General features: G+C 41.2%; 1 protein-coding gene across 2 annotated transcripts in view; it reads left to right on the forward strand.

The window, feature by feature from the left end:
* LOC127430151 (zinc finger and BTB domain-containing protein 16-A-like) overlaps positions 1 to 25,143 on the forward strand; it is an 87,889-nt gene that overhangs the window by 26,252 nt on the left and 36,494 nt on the right. For both annotated transcript variants that reach the window (XM_051679684.1, XM_051679682.1), the window contains one exon: positions 9,060 to 9,146. In XM_051679684.1, the coding sequence (XP_051535644.1) occupies positions 9,060 to 9,146 (87 nt within the window). The remainder of the gene's footprint in view (positions 1 to 9,059; positions 9,147 to 25,143) is intronic.

A 25,143-nucleotide genomic window follows, 5' to 3' on the forward strand; every position in this document is an offset into this window, starting at 1 on the left:
CCTTCAAAACCTGACTGTTTCTCATCTCAAATTTGCTTTTTATGACACAATCGTTTAGGTTTAGGTTTAAGTTTTAGGATAGGGAGGACAGTTTTGTTGATTTAAAACTCGATAGAGCAGTTACCTTGAAAACCTCATCTGTTTGGGAGAAAATTTAACTCGCTTTTAGTGCCACACAGTGGACATTTCACCTCGGAACTGCCTTGAAATGTGCACCGAACCATGTAATGTTGTTTTGCAAAATTGTCATTACAGTCACATAATTATAAAGAGATCACAGAGATCTGGAGAGTAGAAAGGGGATAGTAGATATAAAATTATTTGAGAGAAATAGGGAGAATTGAATCAGTACATTTTGCAAGCCAGATTCGAACCTGCGTCTCCAGGCCATGGCTCCGACATCTCTCTCAGGAAGCTTTGTGTGTGACTGATACTGATTGAATTCAGTAGTTGCCCTGAGTAAATCGTGCTTTAGAGGGGAATGCCCTGTTTCAAGTGGAGGGGAAATACACCCAAACTGGCAGCGGGGTGTGTGTGTGTGTGTATGTGTGTGTGTGTGTGTCCATCTGTCTGATTAAGTCTCTAGTCGTCTCTCTAGAGGGTTTCTGTAGCACACCTCACTTGACTTTATCAGCTCAGGTTTTGCTCAAGATTCTGACAGCAAATGAACAGAAAATGTCCCTTTCTTTTTGTCCGTTTCTCTGTCTGTCTCTGTTATTTTTTGCTTCTCTCTTTTTCTGTGGGTACTCTATGGGAAGTTGACATAAAATATTTTGGGGATGTTGACATGTCCTGCAGTGTGACATGCTACATTGCATTTAAATGATTTTAAATAACATTTAGCTAATGCTTTTATAACTATTAAGCATGCAAGGTGCATTATTATGGTCTCATGTTAACTGAAGGACTACATGGAATATTTGTACTTTTAAAAATGAATTTGTCACCCAGCAGGACCTTTTAAAATGAACTATTGAAGACAAAAATATTTTTAAAAATGGTGAAAAAACTTACAGTAAAAGAAATAGTGACCAGTTACAGGACCTAAAATGTACACTTTTCCTGATACATTCATATAAATTTTAACCTAAAATCTTGATGTTGATGAAATAAAAGTCCATAGCCACATTATGTGCCAACTACACGTATACGTGTATGGCTTTATGAAAGCCATTGAAAGAGTTTACATTTTTTCTTCAATCCAACCCTACTAATCTGTCATAAATCAGTATCATAAACCTGTGCAACAATATTCAGTTACTCCCACATTCAATCTGCTCGTAATCCCCTGTCCCACCTGTTCAGGCACAACATGACAGCATCAAAGAAAAGGATTCTTTATTATGTGCAGTGTTCAGGCTGAAAAGTGCTGTCAAGAAGTTTTCTCTTAACATCTCTCTCTGTTTGTCTCTCTTTCGCTCTTCCTCTCTCTCCATCCCATTTTTCTGTCTGCTTCTCTCTGTCTGGGAGTCTGAGAGAAACCCTGCTCTCAGAGTCTGGCGGCACGCCAGCTCTTCCCTTGCACTGATGACATCATCAGCTGCCGGCAGGTCTGGATGTTCTGCCAGCATTCTGGAGCATTTATGATCACTCGCAGATGTGTGTCCAGGAACATACTGTACCCAAATCCCAAAATTAACAAACTTGACTGCTCTCCAAGCCACTGCTCTCCAAAATAGCGTGAGCAGCGGGTGAAGGGAGGAGGGCACTGGTGGAGTCCTAAATAAAACAAAATTGCTTGGAAGAAAACAGAGATGCAGACTGCAGGCTCTTTGAGATGGGCTTGAGTGGATGGAGTAGACACATGACCAGTCTAATGGACTGATGGAGGAATTCACTAAGAATGAATTGCATCCGCAGATAGCGTCATTTATGTGCACATTCTGTCTGCATTGTTTTGGCATCTGATTGACTGAAGCAATTGCATAAATTAGATGTTGGTGGAAACACGACCAAAATGATTGTGCTGAATTCAGTTTGCATGTCACAGTTCTTATGCTCTGATCGCTAGTTTGTGGAGGATGCAGTAGACTACCGCAATCTGGCATGCTTTACTGGGATTGTAAAGCATTACTTCACCATTGTGATCCAGGCACATGAATCTTTTTTTAAAATGCAGAAAACCCTCTTCTCCATTATTTGATCATCATTTGATGAATAAATGCAGCCATGAACAATAAAAATGTAAATAAACTTTTCAAATTTTTTTATAAAATGCTGTTTACCACAAGCTTTCCATGGGTGGTATAGTGCAACATTAAATATGCCAGGCAAATAGCACTGAGTCTTGTGAATTTGATGCAATCTATATGAGCCAAATTTGCATAGAAAGGGGACGTGTTGACGCTGAAAAAAATTACAAGAATATTCCTAAAAACCGTTCAGTTTGGGTCAAATATGTCACGGTACAGTACAGCAAATACACAGCACACCACCCTTTTGATTGGAAACATAAACATTGAAATAGACTTGTTTTTCACACTGAACACAAGCTTTATAGTAGCATTTCATCGGGTTTAAAATTCTCTTACTGTAGATTTACAGTAAACCCTTTATTTTGAGTGATAAAGCTGATCATTGAAATACTTACACGTTATATCTGTTTGAAACAAATACAGAATCATGGTTTATATTCTAAAAGATTTGTATTTGTTTAGAACATAAATGTCTGCCCGACAAATGAAAATGGGCAAAAAAATCCCAGACTTCCAATGAAAAGGTCCCCACAAATCTAGAAATCAGGAAGCATAGAGACTCTAGAATGGTCTCTTATTTGGGCCAATAAGTAACTGTGGTGAGCAGGGCGACTCACCGGCCTCGCGTTTCAGCGAGGGGAGGCGGGAGTATTTAAGAAGAAGAGACAGCGGCTGACAGGAGAGAGATGCACGAAGCTTGTCCGTGTTCCTGTGTGTGTGTGTTTTATGATTTGACGTAGCTAGCTGAAAATCAGTGTATGTTTTTGTTTCTTTATACACTGAAAAGTGTTATTAAATGTCTATGTGTTTGTCAAGCCGGTCCCAGCTTCCTCCTTTGCCATGGTTAATTGTTACAGTAACCATCTAGGAACCATTTAGTAATGCCCTAGCAATACCCAAGCAATGCTTTTTACTTATTCGTTTATTAATCATTGAGGAGAATGCAAAAGCATTTTGCCTGAATGCAAGATTAAGAATATGTTTTAGAGTTTTTAACTCTTAAACAGATCAAAAATGACCTGAACATAACAGGAGGGTTAAATACTGGCGGTGCAGCACTATTTCACTATTTCAGTGCATTTAGCACCTGTTTAAACTGGATTGCAAGTGGTTAGTCAATAAGATGTACAAATTGTGAAAATTGCTAAAATTGCTTAGTGAAGTTGCTGTCTGAAGCCATGGCTATAGATGTGTGCTGCCACACCAGCCTGTTTTCCTCAGCACTTCGACATCTATCAGGTGGATTAAACCACACATTCCTCAAAGGCCTGCGGATGTCAGCATGCTAATAAATTGCCTTTCGTTGTACTTTGTCAAAGAGATTGACAGAAGGCTATTTCTAATAGGCATTTAACCATGCTGCTGGGTTTACAGTATATATAGTACTGGTTTAAAATTATGACCTTTGTGTGTCCATAATTTAATGATAGTTTTCCATTGTGACCTGTAATTTGAATGGTTCTCACCGGTTACAAGATAAACAACATTATTATCATTTGGAAATACAAACACTAACAATTTATGATTGTTAAATTAAGTCTTTAATTTGCAAGCCAGTGAAATGGAAAACATTTATAAAAATAAAATAAAATGTATCTTTATATATATAAAAGCTCTAGGTCCTCTGGCCCATGGTTGGATTTTGCAGCTTTAAATTCCTGTGTTTGCCAAGTAGCAGAAGCCCTTGTTTCTAATGGTCTAATTTGGTATTCAGCACGAGATTGGATCTTATTTTTGTATGCCAGACAAAGGATTTTGATGGAAGGTGACTGCAGCCCAGTCTGGAGGCTGTTTGGGTTGCTTTTCTCGGGCAGTACTGTACACAATGTGCCTTCTGAAAATGAACACAAGCCAGTTGAATCTGGAATATGCTTTATGCTTTCTAAATGTGTGGTTTGCCTCTGGAAGAGAGAGGAAACGTCTGAGAGGAGGCAGATGAGAGAACCCTGCTTTATCAAGCATGGCTGCATCAAATCAAGACAAATCAGGCATGCTGAAATGGCACATAGGCGTTTGAACGTGCCTATCATGCCCTAAAATGCTGTCTAAGTAGGTAGCTCACTGGGTTTTGGACAACACAACAACAATGCACACATTGGTATACAGTGGTTTTCAACTGGTGGGTCATGACCCGAATATGAGTTGCAGGCCTGTTCTGATCACTGACTGTTCTTTCACCATAATAAGACTGTAATAAGTAATCCAACAACATGGACCGTTTTCATTCTTGCACAACAGAAATGTTCTCACAGGCGTAATTTACATTCACGCTGATGAGTCACACCATCAAAAGTATTTTTGAGTGTGGTTTGTAATGATTCTGTAAATTAGTGCATTTTTAATCTTTAAAGGGCTCCAGAAGGACCGAAAGTATAAGTGGGAAAGAGGCTAGTTTTAGGTGCGAGTTAGCTGACTTCACGAAGCTTGTGGGTGAATTAATGAGTCATAATAAAGCCATTTAGGGCTAACTGAGTGAAAATAGATACTTAACAAACCGAGGGTCATTATAGATTAAGATTTTATTGATTTGTTTTAAACGTCTGAGGTAAGGAGTGTGCAGGAAATGGTAAAAACCTACTTTAGCAGAACCCATAGTTGTAGAGAGAGGTTGTATGTGCCTGGCTCCAAGCCATGTGTGGTGAACTAAGGAAGTTGTTTAGTCCTCTGTCTTTGAGGTCTCGTCCCTTGTGGATTTTTCAGGGAAAAACAGCATCAGACAACCATTTCTGTTTCCTGTTCAAGGTGTGTGGTTTATAGAGAGTGGTTTCTAAAGTGATGGAAACATTTTGGCCTACTTCATAATGGGCCAGCAGCTCTACAGGTGGATCTAATGCTATTTATAGATGGAGTCCCTCTGGATGTTTTTTTCAAGTAATGGCCATCAGAGCACTTATTTAGTCCAGTTATTAAGGATCGGTGGTTGCAACTGGGTTAAATGAAATCCACTGTTTCTTTTCTTTCTTTGAGTGTGTGTGTGTGTGTGGGCACATTTGGGTGGTTTACGAGGACATTTTTTTTTTAGGTTACAAACTGGTAATTACAAGGGTATTATGCTATAAATGTGGTTTATGAGGACATTTTTAGTGTCCCCAGTATTCTAAACGCTTAAAAAACATACTAAATGATGTTTGTTTGAAAATGTAAAAACGCAGAAAGTTTTTTGTGAGGGTTAGGTTTAGGGGTAAGGTTAGGGTTAGGGGATAGAATCTATAGTTCGTACAGTATAAAAATCATTGTGTCTGTGGAGAGTCCTTATAAGGATAGCCGCACCAACGTGTGTGTTTGGGGGCTTTATGAGCTTGTGTAAGCTACACCTTGTACTTATTTCGATCTGTGTAGGTGCAATAATAAGTTTGATGATTTCATAAAGTGATGAAAATTGCACAATTCGGCAGGAACATGGTCGTGATTTCACCCAAAAAGCAAAAGAAAAAAAAGAGAAATTACTTTTTGCATAAAGAAAATAAAGGCTATTTTTGTGACCATTGAGATCTGCATTGTGACATTATTTTCATGATAATTAAGCACCCCCTCTCCTCTTACCATAATACAAAGAATTGTTCGTGTTATTACCATAATGCAAATTTTTTTTTATTTTGAATTAAATTTAATTATTTACATTTAAAATTAAAATAATTATTTTTGCAGTAATGCAAAGAGTGTAATTTTCATTACCATAATGCAAAATGATATATTATTTAAAATTATTTAATCCTTAAATGCATGGGAATTTTACCATATACTCGTATTCGGCTCTTTAGAGACCCGGCACGTACTGTATATCTATGTCTCAGAATGCCCAGTTAGTGTTGAATTTTCATTCATTTTAGTAATTTTCAAGACAATAATAAAATAATAGAATAGAATATATTCTGATTTGTTTTGATGCTTTATATTTAATATATCAAAGAGGTGATGCAACAAATCAGGACAAATCTAGAACAGGATTCATTACTTTCACACTGAAATGTCATGAGATGCAACTGGCTGTCAAACACATATTGAGCTACACATAACAAGCTACATATAAGCTATACATAAGTATTTTCTCAGGCACTTATTGAGTCTAAATAGATGCTTAACTTGCATAATTTCAATAGTACACCCAAATGACAATAGTCATATCATACTATTCATGTGTTGTACTTACTATAGTTTACTTCCATGTTGTTTCTTCATCAAATAGCAATGTCAAATGTAAATCAAGCCAAACATAGTAACAACAGTGTAACAACATGTATGATATGTATGTGTACACTAATACTAATACAGATACTAATAATTCACCATTGTCACAGAGAAAATCAGCATGATATATTTATTTGTATGAATATAGTACTACTTTATCTTGTTTTTTAACAAAGAAATAGATATTCTGTGATTGTAAAGTATTGTAGATATGAAACAATCATAAAAATATAATTTATGGAATTGAAAAAAATAAAAATAAAAAACAATGCTATACCAAAATATGTAATGACCCTAAACACTTTTGCTACTTAAGCCATTATAAAAAAATATATAGTGGAATACTAAAGAGATATGGGCACAATGCCAAAAAATGGATGAGGTACAGGGGCTGGAATGAGGTCCCAGGTCACTAAAGACCCGAGGAATGCGTTTAAGGGTTAAATTGATTAATGCATCATGGTTGTACTTGATGTACTGCTTTCAGTGTATGCAGTTTATGTGTAGCTTTCAATTAATGCAATTTATAAGTTTGACGATAAAGGGGGTGAATCTTGTAAAACATGGCAGGAACATGTCCAAGTCATTATTTACCCCAAAATCAAAAGAAAAAAATAAAGATATTATTTTTGGCATAAAGAAAATGAAGCCTATTTTTGTGACCATTAAAGGGATAGTTCACCCAAAAATTTAAATTATCTCATTATTTACCCACCCTAGTGATATCCCAGGTGTGTATGACTTTCTTTCTCCACCAGAACATATTTGAAGAGAAACAGAAAAATATCTTAGCTCAGTAGGTCCTTAAAATGCAAGTGAATGGCGATTTCTCTTTTGAAAGTCCAAAAATCACAGACAGTCAGCATAAACTTTATCCATACAACACCAGCTGTTAAATTAATGTTTTCTAAAGAGACACGATTGCTTTTGATGTGAAAAAGATAAATATTTAAGTGCTTTTTTAACTCTAAATCATGCTTCAGTTCGCCAACGGTACGCACGTGACGTAATCGTATTGGAATTTTAAACATGCGAGAGGTGACACACGTGTGTCACAGCCGGAAGAGCAGCACTGTTTACAAGTGAGGAGGAGGAACACTGTACAGTAGCTTGGTTGATTTTGGTTTAGATCTGTTATTATCTGTTTCTTTACTCATGATGTTGTGTTTGTGTGCTTATCCTGGATGTCTCAACCGAGTGGAGAAGGTAAGAATACCTCGGTATCCATGGCAATGCGAATATGTCACATGAGAGACCGCTTGGACTCCACCCTCTCCTGAAGTGTCGGATTATAGTTAAAAAGTACTTAATTATATAATAATATACTTAATTTTCACAATTATGTCACAATTCAGATCTTAATGGTTCTAAAAATGGCTTCTCTTTCTTACTGCTAAATATAATTTCTTATTATTTTCTTTTGATTTTTGGGTGAAATATGACCCGACATGACCAAAGGAAGGCTTCATGAGATTCACTCCACAAAACCAGCCTTAGTGTTGATTAATAAATTATGGTTGATGAAAAACATCTGCTTTAGCAGGGAAACATGCAGCACAAGATCTGCCCTGACCTGCCTAAGGCTATTTCAACCTGATATGACCCTTATTATTACTTTATTATTTTATAATTATTATTTGCTATCTTATAAGACATAATAAATGGGTCTACTGTTTTGTGAGAAAAAAAAAAAACTCTGCATAGAATGTGTCATAAATCAGTCTAGAGAGACAAAGAGCTTTAATATCCTTCAGGACATGTTGCTGTCTGTTCTGCCTCAGCTTATACTTTTCGCTCTTTTATCAAGACAAGACAGGAGAAAGCTGGCAGCTCTTGAAGATAAGAACAGCTATTTGATTCTGCTAAGGGACTGTATGTTGATGTGTGTGGGGAAAAAATGGATGATGTATAATGTCATAAACAATTCACCCATTTTCTGCCTTTGGCATTGTTGTTGTTCCCTTTCCAGTTAATTAGATTTTTCAAACATGAGCTTCTTCTCTACTATCACTGATCAACACTATTACCTTGTAAATTTAACATATAGACTGTTAAAAATAAAGTTTATGTAATGGTTCTTTGCAGTACCTTAAGCTCAGCAAAGAACTCACTTTTTATCACAAACCATTTTTTATTGTATATGGTTTTTGAAAGATTAAAAACATTCATGATATTACATTACGGCATATTGGTTTTGGGGTTCTTTAAATCATTAGTGCATAGAGAATTAAAGAGAATAAATTGTTATTTGAGGAAAACGTTCTAATATGGCATCAGGATATAAAATCGTTTTTGGTTCTAATTGGAACTTTTATTTTAGGAGTGTGCATATACATACTGCAATTACAAAGTGATCCCATTAGTATTTGTAGGTATTCAGATTATTTTTTATTTCCATTTTATACTTGACCTTTGATGATAATTAAATTCAGCCTTACAAAAAGTGCAAATGACTCTTAATAGTCCCATCTGGATTTCATTTATTAATAAATGTGCCATTAAAAAGGTTTTAAAAAATTCTCAAGACAAAGTTTCTTCAAAGTTCTGCTTTGGGATTGAGTATTAAACTTGGTTATCTGTTGTTTTAAATGACTTTTAAATGCTGCCAATATGTTGATATTGACCATTTCAATGTTTATCAAAACCTTAAGGATGTATGCTCTCCTTGTTTACCAGCGGGACCAAAAGCACTAGTGTGCGATCAGTGCGGGGCTCAGTTCTCCAAGGAGGATGTGCTGGAGGCCCATCGGCAGACACACACAGGTAGGAGCCTTCTCTCTGACCTCATCTAACCTCCACTCATGTCTTTAAATAATAATGACAACCCCAAATAACCACAATGGAAGAAAAAAAAAACTACTTAAGTGTTGCAGCCATGTTCTATCTATCAGAGTAGCAATCGTGTTTATGACCCTATCAAAACTCCAATCTTCTATAATTTAGAAGGGAAGGTTCAGTGCCCTCTAAAATTTAAGCCAGTAATATGTGCAGTCACAGGGCAGGGCAGTACATTGGTGTGGCACAGCAACAGTGCCATGTTTCAACAATCTCCATCACTTTGTCTAAACATGGCACGGCACTGTGCTACATTTGTTAAAGTGACTGCTCAGAGTTACCCAGACCTGTGAGTCATCGGCTCTCTGGCACGCTCATTAACACGCCAACAGAGCTCAGCTGCCACCCTCCTGTCAAATATTCATATTTATTTACATCTGATAACAAGAAGCTTTTGTTTCAGTGGAGCTTTTTAATAATCATATTGTAGTTCAGGTATATAGTGTGCTCTGATACTGGTTGGCATTGGTCACTGATAATACAGTATATTGAGTGTAAACTTGTCAGTACCTTCTCAGAACACATATAAGCATGTATATAAACACTTACAGCTATTGTCTGTTAACTTAATTAGTCATAAGTGATAACTCTGTAATTATGTAAAAAGTTGTAACCTGCAAGTGTTAAGCATAAGGAGATATTTCTACCTGATGTAGCCAAGTTTTGTTAGTGTAACTTAATGTACTCAAGTTGATTCACTGATGTTAAATAATATTTTGAATTGAATCAAACCAGTTAATTTAGATTTTACCACATATTTCCACACAAAACTTCCACACTTTTTTAAGGTTAACACATTTTTTTTTTTCCAGTGCTGTGACCTAGCTGTACACACACATGCTCTGCCATATTGAGCCATGGTGCTCATATGGAAGATATTAGTTTGAATCTGGCTTGTGACATTTCACTATTGTTCCCCCTTCATTTCCTGTCCTCTTTCCATTAACCATAGCAATAATAGTCAGATTGATTTCACAGTGAAATCTGAAACAGTTGGTTAACTTTTCTTTAGCTAAAATTGGCCTGTGCTTACCGAAATTCGAAACTTTTTCCCTTGGCCGAAGTGGTAAGTGTTATTGGGCGTATGTCAAGTCAAGTAGTTTTTATTTGTATAGCGCTTTTCACAACACACATTGTTTCAAAGCAGCTTTACAGAAAATCATGCTTTAACAGAAAATGAAACTGTAATATCTTTGAAGCCTTAGAGTCATAATTGTGTAGTTTGATTAAAATATGATTGTAAATTGTGTATAAAAATAAATAAGTAAATAATAATTGTATTTAGAACCCCAGTGAGCAAGCTGAAGGCGACTGTGGCAAGGAACACAAAACTTCATAAGATGTTGGTTAATGGAGAAAAATAACCTTGGGAGAAACCAGGCTCACTATGGGGGCCAGTACCCCTCTGGCTAAACAGCATGAATATAATGCCAATATTAGTTATTTGTGTGCAGTGCAAGTCGTGGTTTAAAAATAGTAAACTATGTAAGTTTTAAGGGCCATTGTTTAAACAAAATTATTTGGAACTATAAGATTAATGACTGTTAGGGGTGGGTAAAAAAAAGTATTTCCAGTTAATCGTGATCTTCATTTGAACGGTCTCGATATCAATTCTTAAATCCCAAGATCAATATTTTACTCTATGCATAACCTACTACAGTGAGAGGAAATCACTTGCATTTGCAACCAAATTCTACGCTATGTTTCTAAAGTGAATATATTTGGCAACTGGCTGGTAAATGTGTATATTTTACTCACAAGTAATTGTGTAGTTTAGTTGTGAAGTGTTCAGCAGCGAGATCCTTTCACAGTGTGTTAATAGTAAAAGTTGACGAGATCCATGCAACCCATTTGTCATTGAATAATGTCTTTTTAATACCCTTTCTGTTCTTTACAGTCAGTTGTTTATCAAAAACAATTACAAAAAAAAAAAAAAACATTTAATTCTAATCACAGATGAGATGAAGCCATTCGAGTCCTCTCTAGTTAACATACGCTCATTTAAAGGCGCTGTTTACAGAAATTTTCAGGCAGTGGCATATGAAGTATTCCATGTCTTACGGTTGGAGTTGGCATCAATTCATCCTCTGAGGTCCATCGTAGTAGATTGAAGTGCTGTCTGGATGGCAGCGGCTGTAGTTAGTTGTCATCACTCAGCGACACGTAGCAGTGGAGTCTGACACTAAGCAGGAATGGAGCTGGATCTGGCCGGCTCTGGTAACCTCAGGATAGGAATGAGACAGGGAAACAAATAGAATAATATTAGCATAGATGCCATTCAATTTATTGCAGAGTTATAGATTATGAGAAGTGTTTCCGGTTCTGGCAGACCTAACTAAAGCAGCCTAATTATGAGTTGGGTATGGGCATATGTGTGCTCCATTTTCTGGGTGAAATGTCTTCAGAGGGGCACCAAAAGCATGTTGTTTTCAGCTGTACAAGATGTAATACAGTAAAGAGGAAGGAATATTTTATAAACTGAACCCCCCAACCCAAACCCTAAACCTAACCATCAGTGGAGTAAAATGTAATGTTAAGGGGGGAAATGCAACCTCTGAAACATGTTAGTCTCATTTTGTGAATACGAAAACTTCAATGTGGCATGCGAACCCTGGTTGCACTTGGCTAATGCAACGCGCTTCCAGTCATGCCACAAGTGAAGGTAAACACATTTTAACCGATGCAAAAATGTCTGATGGGAGATGCCGCTTGTCAACAAGTTGGCATATTGTGGCCGATCCTAGGGTACTGGAACTTTTGGAAACAACATGCAGACTTCCTGTGTGCTCATGTTGGAATAGTGGCCAAAATGGTAAGAATTTACATTAAAAAAAAAAAAATCCCTAAATAAGTAATACCCCATAATTAAAAATCCCCCTAGATCTATATACAGAGGCCCCAAAAAGTATTTGGTCACTTAAACCACACTTAAAAATGTAGGAATGTTATTGCAATAGACAATAAAATATCAAACAAGTGGCATTCATTTTAAACAAAGACAGCACAAGCACACTTTTCAAGCTAAACATTTCTCAAAAAAAGTTTATAGATATACTGAAACTTCCTGGTTGTTAAACTTACTGAAACATATCCATAGTTATTGTGATGAACTATACCTGTGCTTGCTTTGAACACCGCTGTGAACTTAAAGGGATAGTTCACTCAAAAAATGAAAATTCTCTCATCATTTACTCACCCTCATGCCATCCCAGATGTGTATGACTTTCTTTTGCAGAATACAAATTAAGAATTTTTGAAGAATATTTCATATCTGTATGTCCTCACAATGCAAGAAGTGAATGTTGACTAGAACTTAGAAGGTCCAAAAAGGACATAAAAGCAGCACAAAAGTAATCTATGTGACTCCAGTGGTTAAATCCATATCTTCTGAAGCGATATGACAGGTGTGGGTGAGAAATATATCTTTAAGGCCTGTTTTCTTACTGTAAATCTACACTTTCACTTCCACATTCTGGTGTTGAAGTGACTTTCACTTTCACATTCAGACACCTACTGGTTGGGGCTGGACAAAATGACTTATTAATTACTTTTATTACCCTAAAAAATGACTTAAATATTGATCTGTTTCTCACCCACAGCTATCCGATCACTTCTGAAGACATGGATTTTACCACTTGATGAATGACTTTTTTGCTGCCTTTATGTCCTTTATGGACCTTCTGAGATATGGTCACCATTCACTTGTGTTGTGAGGACCAACAGAGCTAAGATATTCCTCTAAATATCTTAATTTGTGTTCATACACATCTGGGATGGCATGAGGGTTAGTAAATGATGAAAGAATTTTAATTTTTTGGGTGACGTGTCCGTATGAAAGTGAACTGACTTCATATAGACACTTAAAAGGTCTTGTTAGTTAATAGTAATTGTGAAAATGGCTCAAAAGTGGGAAGTCTAGCATAATTTATTTGCAGATGCCACTTGTTTTTAAAAAAAATTTTTGTAATGCAATGAAATTCGTACATTTTTACATGTAGCTTAAATGTCCAAATACTTTTAAGGCCACTGTAGTCTAGCGCTCCATAATCGTTATACTGGGTCCTATACAACCATCATTTATACCTGTAGTTCTGTTACTTATTGGCTCATCATTCTGTCTATATATACTGCTGTCATAAGATGCAGTCAGTCACAGGTATTCCAGACTGCACTAATTAATTTGCTCTCTGGGTATAAAAGCGTTTCATGGGGACAATGATCCACATGTTGAGTCTATATAAAGGTTGAGTCCTAATTAAAACAAGGTGCCATACTTTTGTCAAGTGCATAGATTTCAGGTGCTAAACATTTCCATGACAGCCAGCTCATGAGCTTTTGGATCAGAATCAGGATTCTTAAATGTTTGTATTATTGTTACAGTGCACGATACTAGCACAATGAGGGTGCAATATCTGTCGCCTGTTTTCCAAAGGGAGAAAGACGATAACCCTTTCTAAAACGTTGGCATGTAACTGTAACTCGCTGTGGCACACACTGTATAAATACTTAATGCGTGTCGACATAGGGCTGGTGTTAAGGATGCCCAGAATTTTATACCTTCTCTCCCAAACTTGTAAACATTGCACTCTCCGTTTCAGTTTGGCAGCACGTTTAGTGAAGATGAGGGGAAGTTGTTGCTTACCCATTTTCAGAAACCTCTCTAGCACTGGGCTTCAGCCATCAGTCTCTCAAAGTGAGAAAACAGTTGTGGCAGAGTTACCAATAATCTAGGGTTGTTCCATGCAAAGCACACATTTTTCGACCTTCAGACTGTAAATAGGCAGCATGATGTAATTTGCATTCATAGATATTCGTACATTTGTAGATACAAATTTGTAGGTTCTACCACACATTCATGTTTGTACATTTGGATAGACACTGAAATGTGAAATATCAACATATTGACAGTGAGCATGTTCACATTCACAGCAATATGGTGATAACTACAGTATTAAAAAATGACAATGTAAAATTTTGAATTTATTTACATGAGATTTTAAATCATTAGAATATTTGTGTAGGGCTTTACTGGTTGTTTAGATCAGTGTTACTATCAGAAATAATTAATAATTATTTCTTTAGTTATTAATTAATATTTAAATTAATTAATTGAATCTAACTCATTAAAACCTCATATGGGGCTCCAGTAAATGTAGTGTGCTATGTTTAGGAGCGGGTTTGGTTATTAGCAATAATTAATAATTATCAAAGATAATTATTAATTATTAAAATCAATAGAACATTGATGAGAATCAATGTTAGCTTTTTTAATCCTTTATAACAACAATTATCAAAGATAATCGTTAATTGTTAACATCGATGAAACATTAATTAAAATTAACACTAGCTTATTGATCATTCAAATTCAACAATCATCAAAGATAATTATCAATTATCAAAAATCAATAGAATATTAATAGGGCAACTGTAAGGAGGGGCACCTGCATCCAACCAGCGGGCCGCTGGAGGAGCTTGAAAGGTGTCTTGGAGTACGAAGTCAGAGAGTGTACCACTAGGTGCAGCTCGGCTCCTAGCGTGTGTCCCTGGGTTTCTCAAGGGCACATTTCTACGCGTATCGCTAAAAAGGGGGCCCTCTTCTATGTCAGATGTTGTGCTGTGCATTTCAGCTGCACTTACCTGATCTGACTCTACTCTTAGCTGGGCAGCTTGAAGCTGCCTGTGCAGGGTTTCGTTTTCCTCCTGCATCCGGGCATTATCTTCCTGTGCCTGGACTTTCTCAGCTTGGGTGCACCTAACATCTTGGTGCAGGCTGAGATTTTCCTTCTGCACCGCTTGATAGCTGCTCTGCAGCTGGACGAGCTGGGCCTGGTGCTCTGCGGTTTGCAGTTGGGTTTTGCGGTGATGAAGAAGGAACATTTTGGCCCACAAGGTCCAGGATTGCACGCATTGGCTTCCCGACCGGGTTTTTGACATAATCAACTAGTTCCTTCAATGCTTCATCACAACGACTAATATTGTAGCCGTTAAGGTTATCTCTCTCCTCTATGGAGAGACGGAAGACAGCAGCGACCACATCTTGCAGTGCTGGGTTGACTAACCTCTGTGGAGCTTCAGCTCCATTCACGCAGGGTGATTGGTGACTCATTTTACTGGGGCAGTAAAAATTCTTGTGACAGTGGCTCTGATAGCTTGTTGTTTTACAGTTGCTATAACGCTGACACGAACGCACAGGTGAGAGGCTGCTACCTGTGGCTTACGGGCTATTGTTATGTAACGTGCAAATTTCACTGTGTTCTCTCTTTGGTGAACATCTGTAACATCTAGATGAAAGCGTTAGGAGTTAAATAACAACAACAGCAGATTTTAAGCAGACTATAGTAAATTTTCCAACCCCTAATTCACTCTTAAGAACACTTTCACACCACACTGGCTTATGTTTGGCAAGTTTTGAGAAGTAAACTGTCAAACAGAACCAAACTTTGAAGTAATGATTCAAGTTATTACTTTGGATTCTTATGCATACACACTGTGACAGAACTGGCACGTAGGATGCCTCACACGGGGCACCAATTATTATGTAGGGCTTAACTGGTTGTTTAGATCAGTGTTACTATCAGAAATAATTAATAATTATTTCTTTAGTTGTTAATTAATATTTAAATTAATTAATTGAATCTAACTCATTAAAACCTCATATGGGGCTCCAGTAAATGTAGAGTGCTACGTTTAGGAGTGGGTTTGGTTATTAGCAATAATTAATAATTATCAAAGATAATTATTAATTATTAAAATCAATAGAACATTAATTAAAATTAACACTAGCTTATTGATCATTCAGATTCAACAATTATCAAAGATAATTATCAATTATAAAAAATCAATAGAATATTAATAAGGATTAACATTGATGGGGCACCACCCTGGAATCAGAGACTAATAACCAGATAGTAAAACAGTCTCAATATTAGATTGTTTTCTTAGGAAAATCGACATCTGAAGTATATCAATTTTCGGGAAAAAAAACAATGAATGAAGGCTTGAATCCGAGCACTGACATCCCGTCAGCATGACACAGGCGCATGCAAAACAAACCAAAACACTTCTCTTTGTAACATAAACAAAGTTTATTTATGCAGTAATATCAATTAATAATTAATACAATGCAGTCAATAAACTTCTGACTTACAACTACAAACTAAACAGTGATATGATTAGATATGGAAATGAAAATAATCCTATAACACATAAGGTGTGTGTGTGTGTGTGTGTGTGTGTGTGGTTAGTACGAGAGAGAGAGAGAATTAAGTGACGGCTCTAAAGCCGATTTCGCGATCGTGGGAGAGAAAGCAGCTGTTAGTTTATCACTCAGAGACGCGGTGGACGGCTCATAAAAGTCCCGCGTTCTTTGACTCTTTAATGGATAACTCAGTTTGCCGGTTTCACCCACGATGGCGAAAATGCACAACAGTCCAATTTGGTTGGACCACAATACAGCAAAACAAATTCGTGATAATTAATACCCTGAGTATTAATAATGAGCGGACATGGCGGTCTGTAAACTGTAAAAGCAAAAAACCTTGAAACACAAGAATAACACACTATAATATTCTATCTCTGTCCAGACGTAAACCTCTTACTTGAATCGCATGAGGGTGTAGAATGTGTGTTCATCTGTCCTTTAACTCAGACCCGGTTCCTCGAGGCTTGGGTGATGACGGGAGGCCGTTTCCTCACTCTGTTGGCGGGCACGGCTGTTGATACTCGGCGGCTGGCGGAGAACTCAGAAATGTCGACTTGATTGAAGATGGAAGAGAAATCTTTAATCTCTTCACTTCTGCAGGCAAATGGATGAAGATGCGGATTGCTCGGCGGTCTCCTTCGGATCCGTTAGAGTGTTCGGTTGAACACAGAGTAATCTCAACTCGTCCAGCGAGATGGAGATTGTATGGCCACAGTTTCAAGTCGGACGTTACTTCCTTGTGCCACGAGGTTGCACCTGAGAGCAGCGATGAGCTGCGTCTACACACTGCAAACAAAGTTGCTGGAAGCAAATCCCGGAAGCATTTCAGAGGTATTTCTACTCCTGATGATGTCATGTTTGAGGGACGTTCTGTTGTGTGCCTCATCCAATAGGAGTTGAGAGTTCGATCCTTTAGTGAGCAAGGCTTCATGGGATTTGTAGTCTGTTTTGGACTCCCTTTGTTTGATTTTGGCACAATTTTTATCAGTAAGATTTACGACTTGGTGTGTGGGGGCTGAGTTAGGTTTTACGACTGTGTAAGGCCTGCCTTTGTCTTCTATCTGTATACATGAGGCCCAACATTTGTTTTTTACATAAAAACATGCACAGGCATATGCACAACATTTGTGCACGCTGGATAAGCTGATGAAAATGGAGGTAAAAGTGTTAACAAATCTTCTTGTGTGGATACATTTTTGCTTAAACTGTTTATAGACTTACCCTGATGAAGGAAAGTGTTTAAGACAGTTAAATTATCTTTTACGCTGTCAGCTTATTAAGCATAAACGTTGCAGGTTCATGCATGTAAATGTGCTCAATGTTTAAAAAGTAAAGCCTTTTACATCTGAACAACTTTAGAGACATACGGATGTTTACTAAAGGTTGATAGAATATTGAAATTATTAAATTAATTGGTGAAATCTATTTATTGTATTTTATTTGATTTCATGCTTATTGAGGCTTGATGAGAATTAAATTCAGCCATAAAAAAATAATGTATATGGCTTTACTTTCAGGCAGATGCTATTTGCACCCTGGTGCAAATAATGGTATATACTATTTACACCTGTAACGTTGATGGGCGGGCAAGGCAGTACAGGCACAGAAACAGATGAAGACAATGATGTGAGGAACCCAAGTGCAGTTTATTAAACAAAAATATGAGAGTATACATAAACTGAAACAAAATCAGAACAAGCGGAACTGGCGGGCGTGGAGTGTGGCCTGGCGAGGAGGACCTGGGCTGTGGAGTGTGGCCTGGCGAGACAGACATGGGCTGTGGAGCAGGGCCTGATGAGACAGACTTGAGCCATGGAGCAGGGCCTGACAAGGCAGCGTTACATGACGAGGCAGCATGGCATGGCGAGGCTGACGTGGCAGCGTGGCATGCTGTACTTTCAGGGGGCGGAGCCGCTGGAGGAGGAGACCCAGGGGGCAGAGCTGCTGGAGGCAGATACCCAGGGTGCGGAGCTGATGGAGGCAGAGACCCAGGGGGCAGAGCCATTGGAAGCAGAGGCCCAGAGGTTAAGGAGGCCTGGCATAGTGGGTCAGACATAGTGGCTTGGCATGGCGGGTCAGATGTGGCAGCTTGGCATGGCAGGTCAACATGGCTTGGCATGGCAGGCATGATAACATGGCTTGGCATGGCAGGCGTGATGACATGGCTTGGCATGGCAGGCGTGACGACATGGTTTGGCTTGACAGGTATGAAGATATGGCTTGACGAAGCAGGCGTGACGACATGGCATGATGAGGCAGGCTGGCAACATAGCATGACGAGGCAGGCGTGACAACATGGCATGATGAGGAAAAAAATTAAGGTTGAGGTTTCAGGTGCTGGCTCTGGGACAGCCAAGGCTTCTGGCGCTGGCTCTGGGAAGGCTGTCATATATTCCTGTGGATTCACCAGACTGCTGGGGTGCAAATAGCTGTACTGTGTAGCAGATGCTATTTACACCGTGGTGCAATTAGACACTCCATTACTTTTATTATGTCTGATCTGTATTTTGTTTACATTTTCCATTAAAAACTGCTTTCTCGGACAAGTATTGAACTTGTTCACCTCCAGCGATATCCTGATCTGGCCAGTTGTCAGAGGATTCATAAAGATTAATACATCTCTGAAGTCGTACGTACATAAATGTTTTAACATTTTAGATGCTGTGAATATGCTGATATTGTACGTTTCAGTGTCTATTCACATGTACAAAAATTATATGTATCTTAATTAAAATGTAATGTATATTATAACGTACAAACACCAATGAGTTCACTGAAGCAGGATGATCGTCCTTGAATGTCAGTGTACTGTATATGCGAATGTCAGAGGTGAATGGCCTTGCTTTTAAGTTTTTGGGTTGAAAATGGAAGAGAGGATTGTGTGAGACTCATGGGATGGGGGGGGGGTGCATTGGTGCCAGGATGGAGATAGACACAAACAACATCATGTGCTGTTGTTTACACTGAGCTGCTGTGCTGTCATAGACGAGACCTGTGAGAGAGCTGACCTACTTAAAAGCGTCCTAAAATAAAACCTCACAAGTGTCTCAGGACCCATGCACTGGCGGGCAGACAAGAAAGCAGACCAGTACATCACTGCAGCTTCTTTATTTTCCTTTCCCCCCTCTCAACGGAGAACCGCTTTGTTGCATCCTTCACAGAGCAGAAATAAAATGCTATTAAAGAGGTTTTATTTGGAACTGGAATAGAAGCGATTTGCCTTTAAACGATTTTGGCCTAAGGGGCGAACGCTCGTCCATCTGTCTTTTGTGCTTATGACGTCACATTTTCAAAAACTCTTCCATCATGCGTCTCGATGCCCCTGGTCATTGAAGATAAATGTGCATGAAGTGTCTTCCATTTACAGTGGGGGTGAGGATGGCACAGTGGAATTACTCACCGGGAACACATTGTGACTTCACCGATCTGCCCCACAGAATAAACAGTGGTTAAAACAGAGCAATGTATCTGTTGTTGTGTTAATTATTAAGCAGACCGTTCCTTACTTTGGTTGATTGGTATGTCTGCCTCTCACTTTGCTGCCGATTGAATCACAGAGGGGTCATCTGAGGTATAGCCAATGTGTCAGAGTCATACATAATCTGCCTGCAGAGAATGGGTTATATTTAGTAGCTACATAAGATGAGTTCATGTTTCTCTGATACACTTTGCTGGAATTGTTTACTCTTGAGAGGTTACAGGTACATTGACGACCTCCACTTGTGCATTTAAATAGCTCCATATGATAACACATCATTTCTTATGATAATATTTAATTCACTACTGAAAATTCAGGTATGACCGAATTTTCTGTAAATTTACATAGTGTCTATGGAACCAAACTCAACAACTAGTTGTTAATACAGTGCAATTATACACACATGCAAAATATGCACTTCCTTCTACAGCAGTTTCCTTAAAAATTACTGACAGTGATACATCTATGGTTGCAAAACCTTCGTTAAAATATCTACACCAAACTGGTTAAACATGGTGTCTACGTTTCTTGTTTACAGGCGCGAGACACCAATATGATACTGTGGCTATTACTTTGTTAGCCATTGCAATTGATTCCTTTTTTCTGTGCACACACTAAATTATCACCTAAATTATTGTTCTGTGGGCTTTATTCATGAAATCGTCATGGTTACTTGTGTAACCTCTGTTCCCTGATGGAGGGAACGAGACGTTGTGTCAATGTAGTGACACTAGGGGTCACTCTTGGGAGCCCGAGACACCTCTGGTCTTTGATAAAAGGCCAATGAAAATTGGTGAGTGGTATTTGCATGCCACTCCCCCAGACATACGGGTATAAAAGGAGCTGGTATGCAACCACTCATTCAGGTTTTATGCTGAGGAGCCGATATAAGATCCAGCCATTTCAGCGGGTAGTTCAGCATTGTGGCAGGAGGGACACAACGTCTCATTCCCTCCATCAGGGAAGACACCGCGGAGACCACACCTCGCCCAAAGAGAGGGGGGATATTTAAGTGGAAAAATACATCACATGGTCTTTCCGACCATGTGGAGAGTCTTCAAGGTAGATTCTACCCAACAGGGGAGGAGTTACTACAAACATGGAGACTGGGGCAGAGGGGCTCTGCCCTAGGAAGACGCAGTTTGCCAACAGGGAAACAAACTAGCGGAAGATATATATCGCATGGGGTTAGCCTTACAGGGAACCGCCACATGCATAGCACCTACCCCAGAACAGGACTCTTAGTTAGCACGTGTACTGGGTCGGCAGCGAGTCTCTCCGAAAACTCGACTGCCACAGGGCTTGGAGGAAGTCAACCAGGGAACAAAGTTTGTGAACACTACTGGGAATTAATGGCGTATGTCTTCAGCTCAAAAGGAGGTGGAAGGCGCTATGTGCAAGCGATACACCCGCCCAGCTATCCTGGGCTTATCCTCTTGTGTTGCGTGCCACTACCTGGGATGAAACCGGTTCCACCCAGAGGTTGTAGAACCTTGCAAAGATGTTTGGTGTTGCCCAGCCCGCTGCTCTGCAAATGTCTGTTAGAGAGGCACCTCTGTCCATGGCCCAGGAGGCCACTACACCCCTGGTAGAATGGACTTGTGGCCCTACCAGGGGCGGCATGTCCTGGGCGAGATATGCCATAGTTATGGCGTCAATGAGCCAGTGGGCGGTCCTCTGATTGGAGACAGCGCTTACTTTCTGCTGTGCACCAAAGCAGACAAAGAGCTGCTCAGAGATTCTAAAGCTTTGCGTGCGATCCAAATAGATGTGTAAAGCACGCACCGGACACAGCAACGACAGGGCTGGGTCTGCCTCCTCCTGGGGCAGCGCTTGCAGGTTCACCACCTGATCCCTAAAAGGGGTGGTGGGAACCTTGGGCACATAGCCCGGTCGGGGTCTCAGGATCACGTGAGTGTAAACCGGACCGAACTCCAGGCACGTTTCACTGACAGAGAACACTTGCAGGTCACATACCCTTTTGATGGAAGTGAGCGCAGTCAGGAGGGCAGTCTTCAAGGAGAGTGCTTTAAGCTCGGCTGACTGCAAAGGCTCAAAGGGGGCTCTCTGTAGACCCTGAAGAACTACAGAGAGGTCCCATGAGGGAACGAGGCGCGGTCTGGAGGGATTCAGCCTCCTGGCACCTCTTAGGAACATGATGATCAGGTCATGCTTCCCTAAGGACTTACCGTCGACTGCATCGTGGTGTGCTGCTATGGTGGCAACATACACCTTCAAGGTAGAAGGGGACAGCCTCCCTTCCAACCTCTCCTGCAGGAAGGAAAGCACTGATCCGACTGCGCATCTCTGGGGTCTTCACATCGGGAAGAACACCACTTAGCGAACAGACGCCACTTAAAGGCAAACAGGCGCTTCATAGAGGGGGCCCTAGCCTGAGTGGTCGTGTCTACCACTGCGGGTGGTAGACCGCTCAGGTCTTCCACATCCCGTCCAGGGGCCAGACATGGAGATTCCAGAGGTCTGGGCACGGGTGCCAGAGGGTGCCCTGTCCCTGAGAAAGAAGGTCCTTCCTCAGGGGAATTCGCCAGGGAGGAGCTGTCGCGAGGAGCGTGAGGTCCGAGAATCATGTCTGGGTGGGCCAGTAGGGTGCTACCAGGATGACCTGCTCCTCGTCCTCCCTGACCTTGCACAGGGTCTGTGCAAGCAGGCTCACTGGGGGAAATGCATATTTGCGTAGGCCACGGGGCCAGCTGTGTGCCAGTGCGTCTATGCCGAGGGGAGCCTCGGTGAGGGTGTACCAGAGTGGGCAGTGGGAGGATTCTTGGGAGGCGAACAGGTCCACCTGTGCCCGTCCGAATCGACTCCAAATCAGCTGTCTCCACTCTCCCCTGAGGGTAACTTGTCTTGACAGCATGTCCGCTGTAGTGTTGAGGTTGCCCAGGATGTGAGTGGCTCGCAGCGACTTGAAGTGCTGCTGACTCCAGAGGAGGAGACGGCGGGCGAGTTGTGACATACAGTGAGAGTGCAGAACGCCTTGGCGGTTGACATATGCTACCATTGCAAACAGCGCCCCAGCCCATTTTGGAGGCGTCTGTCGTGACCACGACGTGCCTGGAGACCAGTTATAAAGGAACACCTGCCCATAGAAACGAGAGGTCGTGATGTGTCCCGTGGCGCCATGCCCATCTCGGGACTCGAGTCTGGAGCCAGTGCTTAAGCGGCCTCATATGCATCAACCCGAGCAGGGTGGCCACTGCCAAGGACGCCATATGCCCCAGGAGCTTCTGAAAAAGTTTCAGTGGAACCACTGTTTTCTGTTTGAACGCCTTCAAACAGGCCAGCACCAACTGGGCGCGTTCGTTCGTAAGGCGCACCGTCAAGGAGACTGAGTCCAACTCCAAACCGAGAAAAGATGCTGAGAGAGATGCTCTGAGCCAGGAGGAGCTTGCTCTTTTCCCAGTTGACCCGAAACCCTAGTCGGCTGAGGTGTGAGAGCACCAGGTCCCTGTGTGCGCACAACATGTCTCAAGAGTGAGCTAGGATTAGCCAGTCATCGAGATAGTTGAGAATACGAATGCCCACCTCCCTTAACGGGGCAAGGGCAGCCTCTGCGATCTTCATAAAGACGCGAGGAGACAGGGACAGGCCGAAAGGGAGGACTTTGTACTGTTACGCCTGACCCTCGAATGCAAACCGCAGGAAGGGTCTGTGTCGAGGAAGGATCGAGACGTGGAAGTACGCGTCCTTCAGGTCTACCGCCGCGAACCAATCTTGATGCTGGACGCTCGCCAGAATGCGTTTTTGCGTCAGCATCTTGAACGGGAGTCTGTGTAAAGCCCAGTTTAGTACTCGCAGTTCCAAGATTGGCTGCAACCCACCACCTTTATTCGGTGTGATGAAGTAGGGGCTGTAAAACCCTTTCTTCATCTCGGCTGGAGGGACAGGTTCTATCGCGCCCTTCCATAGGAGGGTAGCGATCTCCGCGCGCAAGGTGGCAGCGTTTTCGCTCTTGACCAAGGTGAAGTGAATACCGCTGAACCTGGACGGGCACCTGGCGGACTGAATCGCGTAGCCGAGTCGGACGGTCCGGATCAGCCATCGCGATGGATTGGAAAGCGCCAGCCAGGTGTCCAAGTTCCGCACAAGGGGGACCAAGGGGACAACGTCGTTGGACGTACCGGCAGGTGGGGCCTCGCGGCGGGGTGGAGCTCGAGCTCTGCAGGCATAGGTGCACCGCGAGCACCTTATCCACTGGGGGAATCGCTGTATAGCCCCTGGCTGCCCCGCCATCGAGGGTAGTGAGAGCAGGGGAACTGCGGAATCGGGGCCGGGCAGTAAAAGGTGCCTCCCACGACTTCGTCAGCTCCTCATGCACTTCCGGGAAGAATGGCACTGGAGTGGGGCGTGGCTGCTTTGAGCGGCACCGCGAGCCCAGGAACCAATCATCAAGCCGCAAGGGTTCAGGGGAGAGTGGAGGGTTCCACTCTAACCTGATGCTCGCGGTCGCCCGGGAAAGCATGTCTGTCATTTTGGCATCGGCCTGTGACTGGGCAATCGTCCCCGAAGGGGGAAGCCCAGTTGAGGCTTCTGCGTCCGACTGGACAAGCCCGCTCTCCGATGCTGAGCTCGAGAGCTCATCATCTTCGCGGGATCCGAACAAGAAGCCAGACTCACCATGAGACAAGCCGGCGAACTCATCCGGAAGCCCGACTGGGGCAGACGAGCGTGCTGGGGAATGGGAGGTCCGCGGAGGATACCTGGCGGAGACAATCCCATTGGGGTCCCCAAATCACCCCCAGTGCTAGCCGCGCTGGGCTCATACCGTAGGTAGAAGGACCGAGGCGGGGAGCAGCTGGGGTTTCTTACGAAAGCAAGCCGTGACCGCAACGTTGCCATGGTCATTTTCTCGCAGTGAGAACATGAACCATTCACAAATGCTGCCTCCATGTGGGTCGTGCCCAGACACGAAAGACAGCGATCATGACCATCTGAAGTTGAGAGATAACGACCGCAACCAGGAATAACACACAATCGGAAAGGCATCTTTAAAAAGACGCGTCTTTAAAAAGACGTTCCGTGTGTGCCGCACTTTTAGAGAAATATATATTCTTTTAGAAGAGGAAAAGCTCTTTCAGAAAATATACTCTCTTGTTTTTCCACCGAAGCGCCCAGGGGCATTCTCTGCAGTGCACCAGTGCAGAGGAGGGAGAAGCCGCTGAGATGCAGCCGTCAGATCCAGCAGAGGTGAATGAACAGTAGTATTCAGCTCAATGAGCATGACCGTT

The sequence above is a fragment of the Myxocyprinus asiaticus genome, chromosome 39, assembly GCF_019703515.2.
Source record: "Myxocyprinus asiaticus isolate MX2 ecotype Aquarium Trade chromosome 39, UBuf_Myxa_2, whole genome shotgun sequence".
NCBI lineage: Eukaryota > Metazoa > Chordata > Actinopteri > Cypriniformes > Catostomidae > Myxocyprinus > Myxocyprinus asiaticus.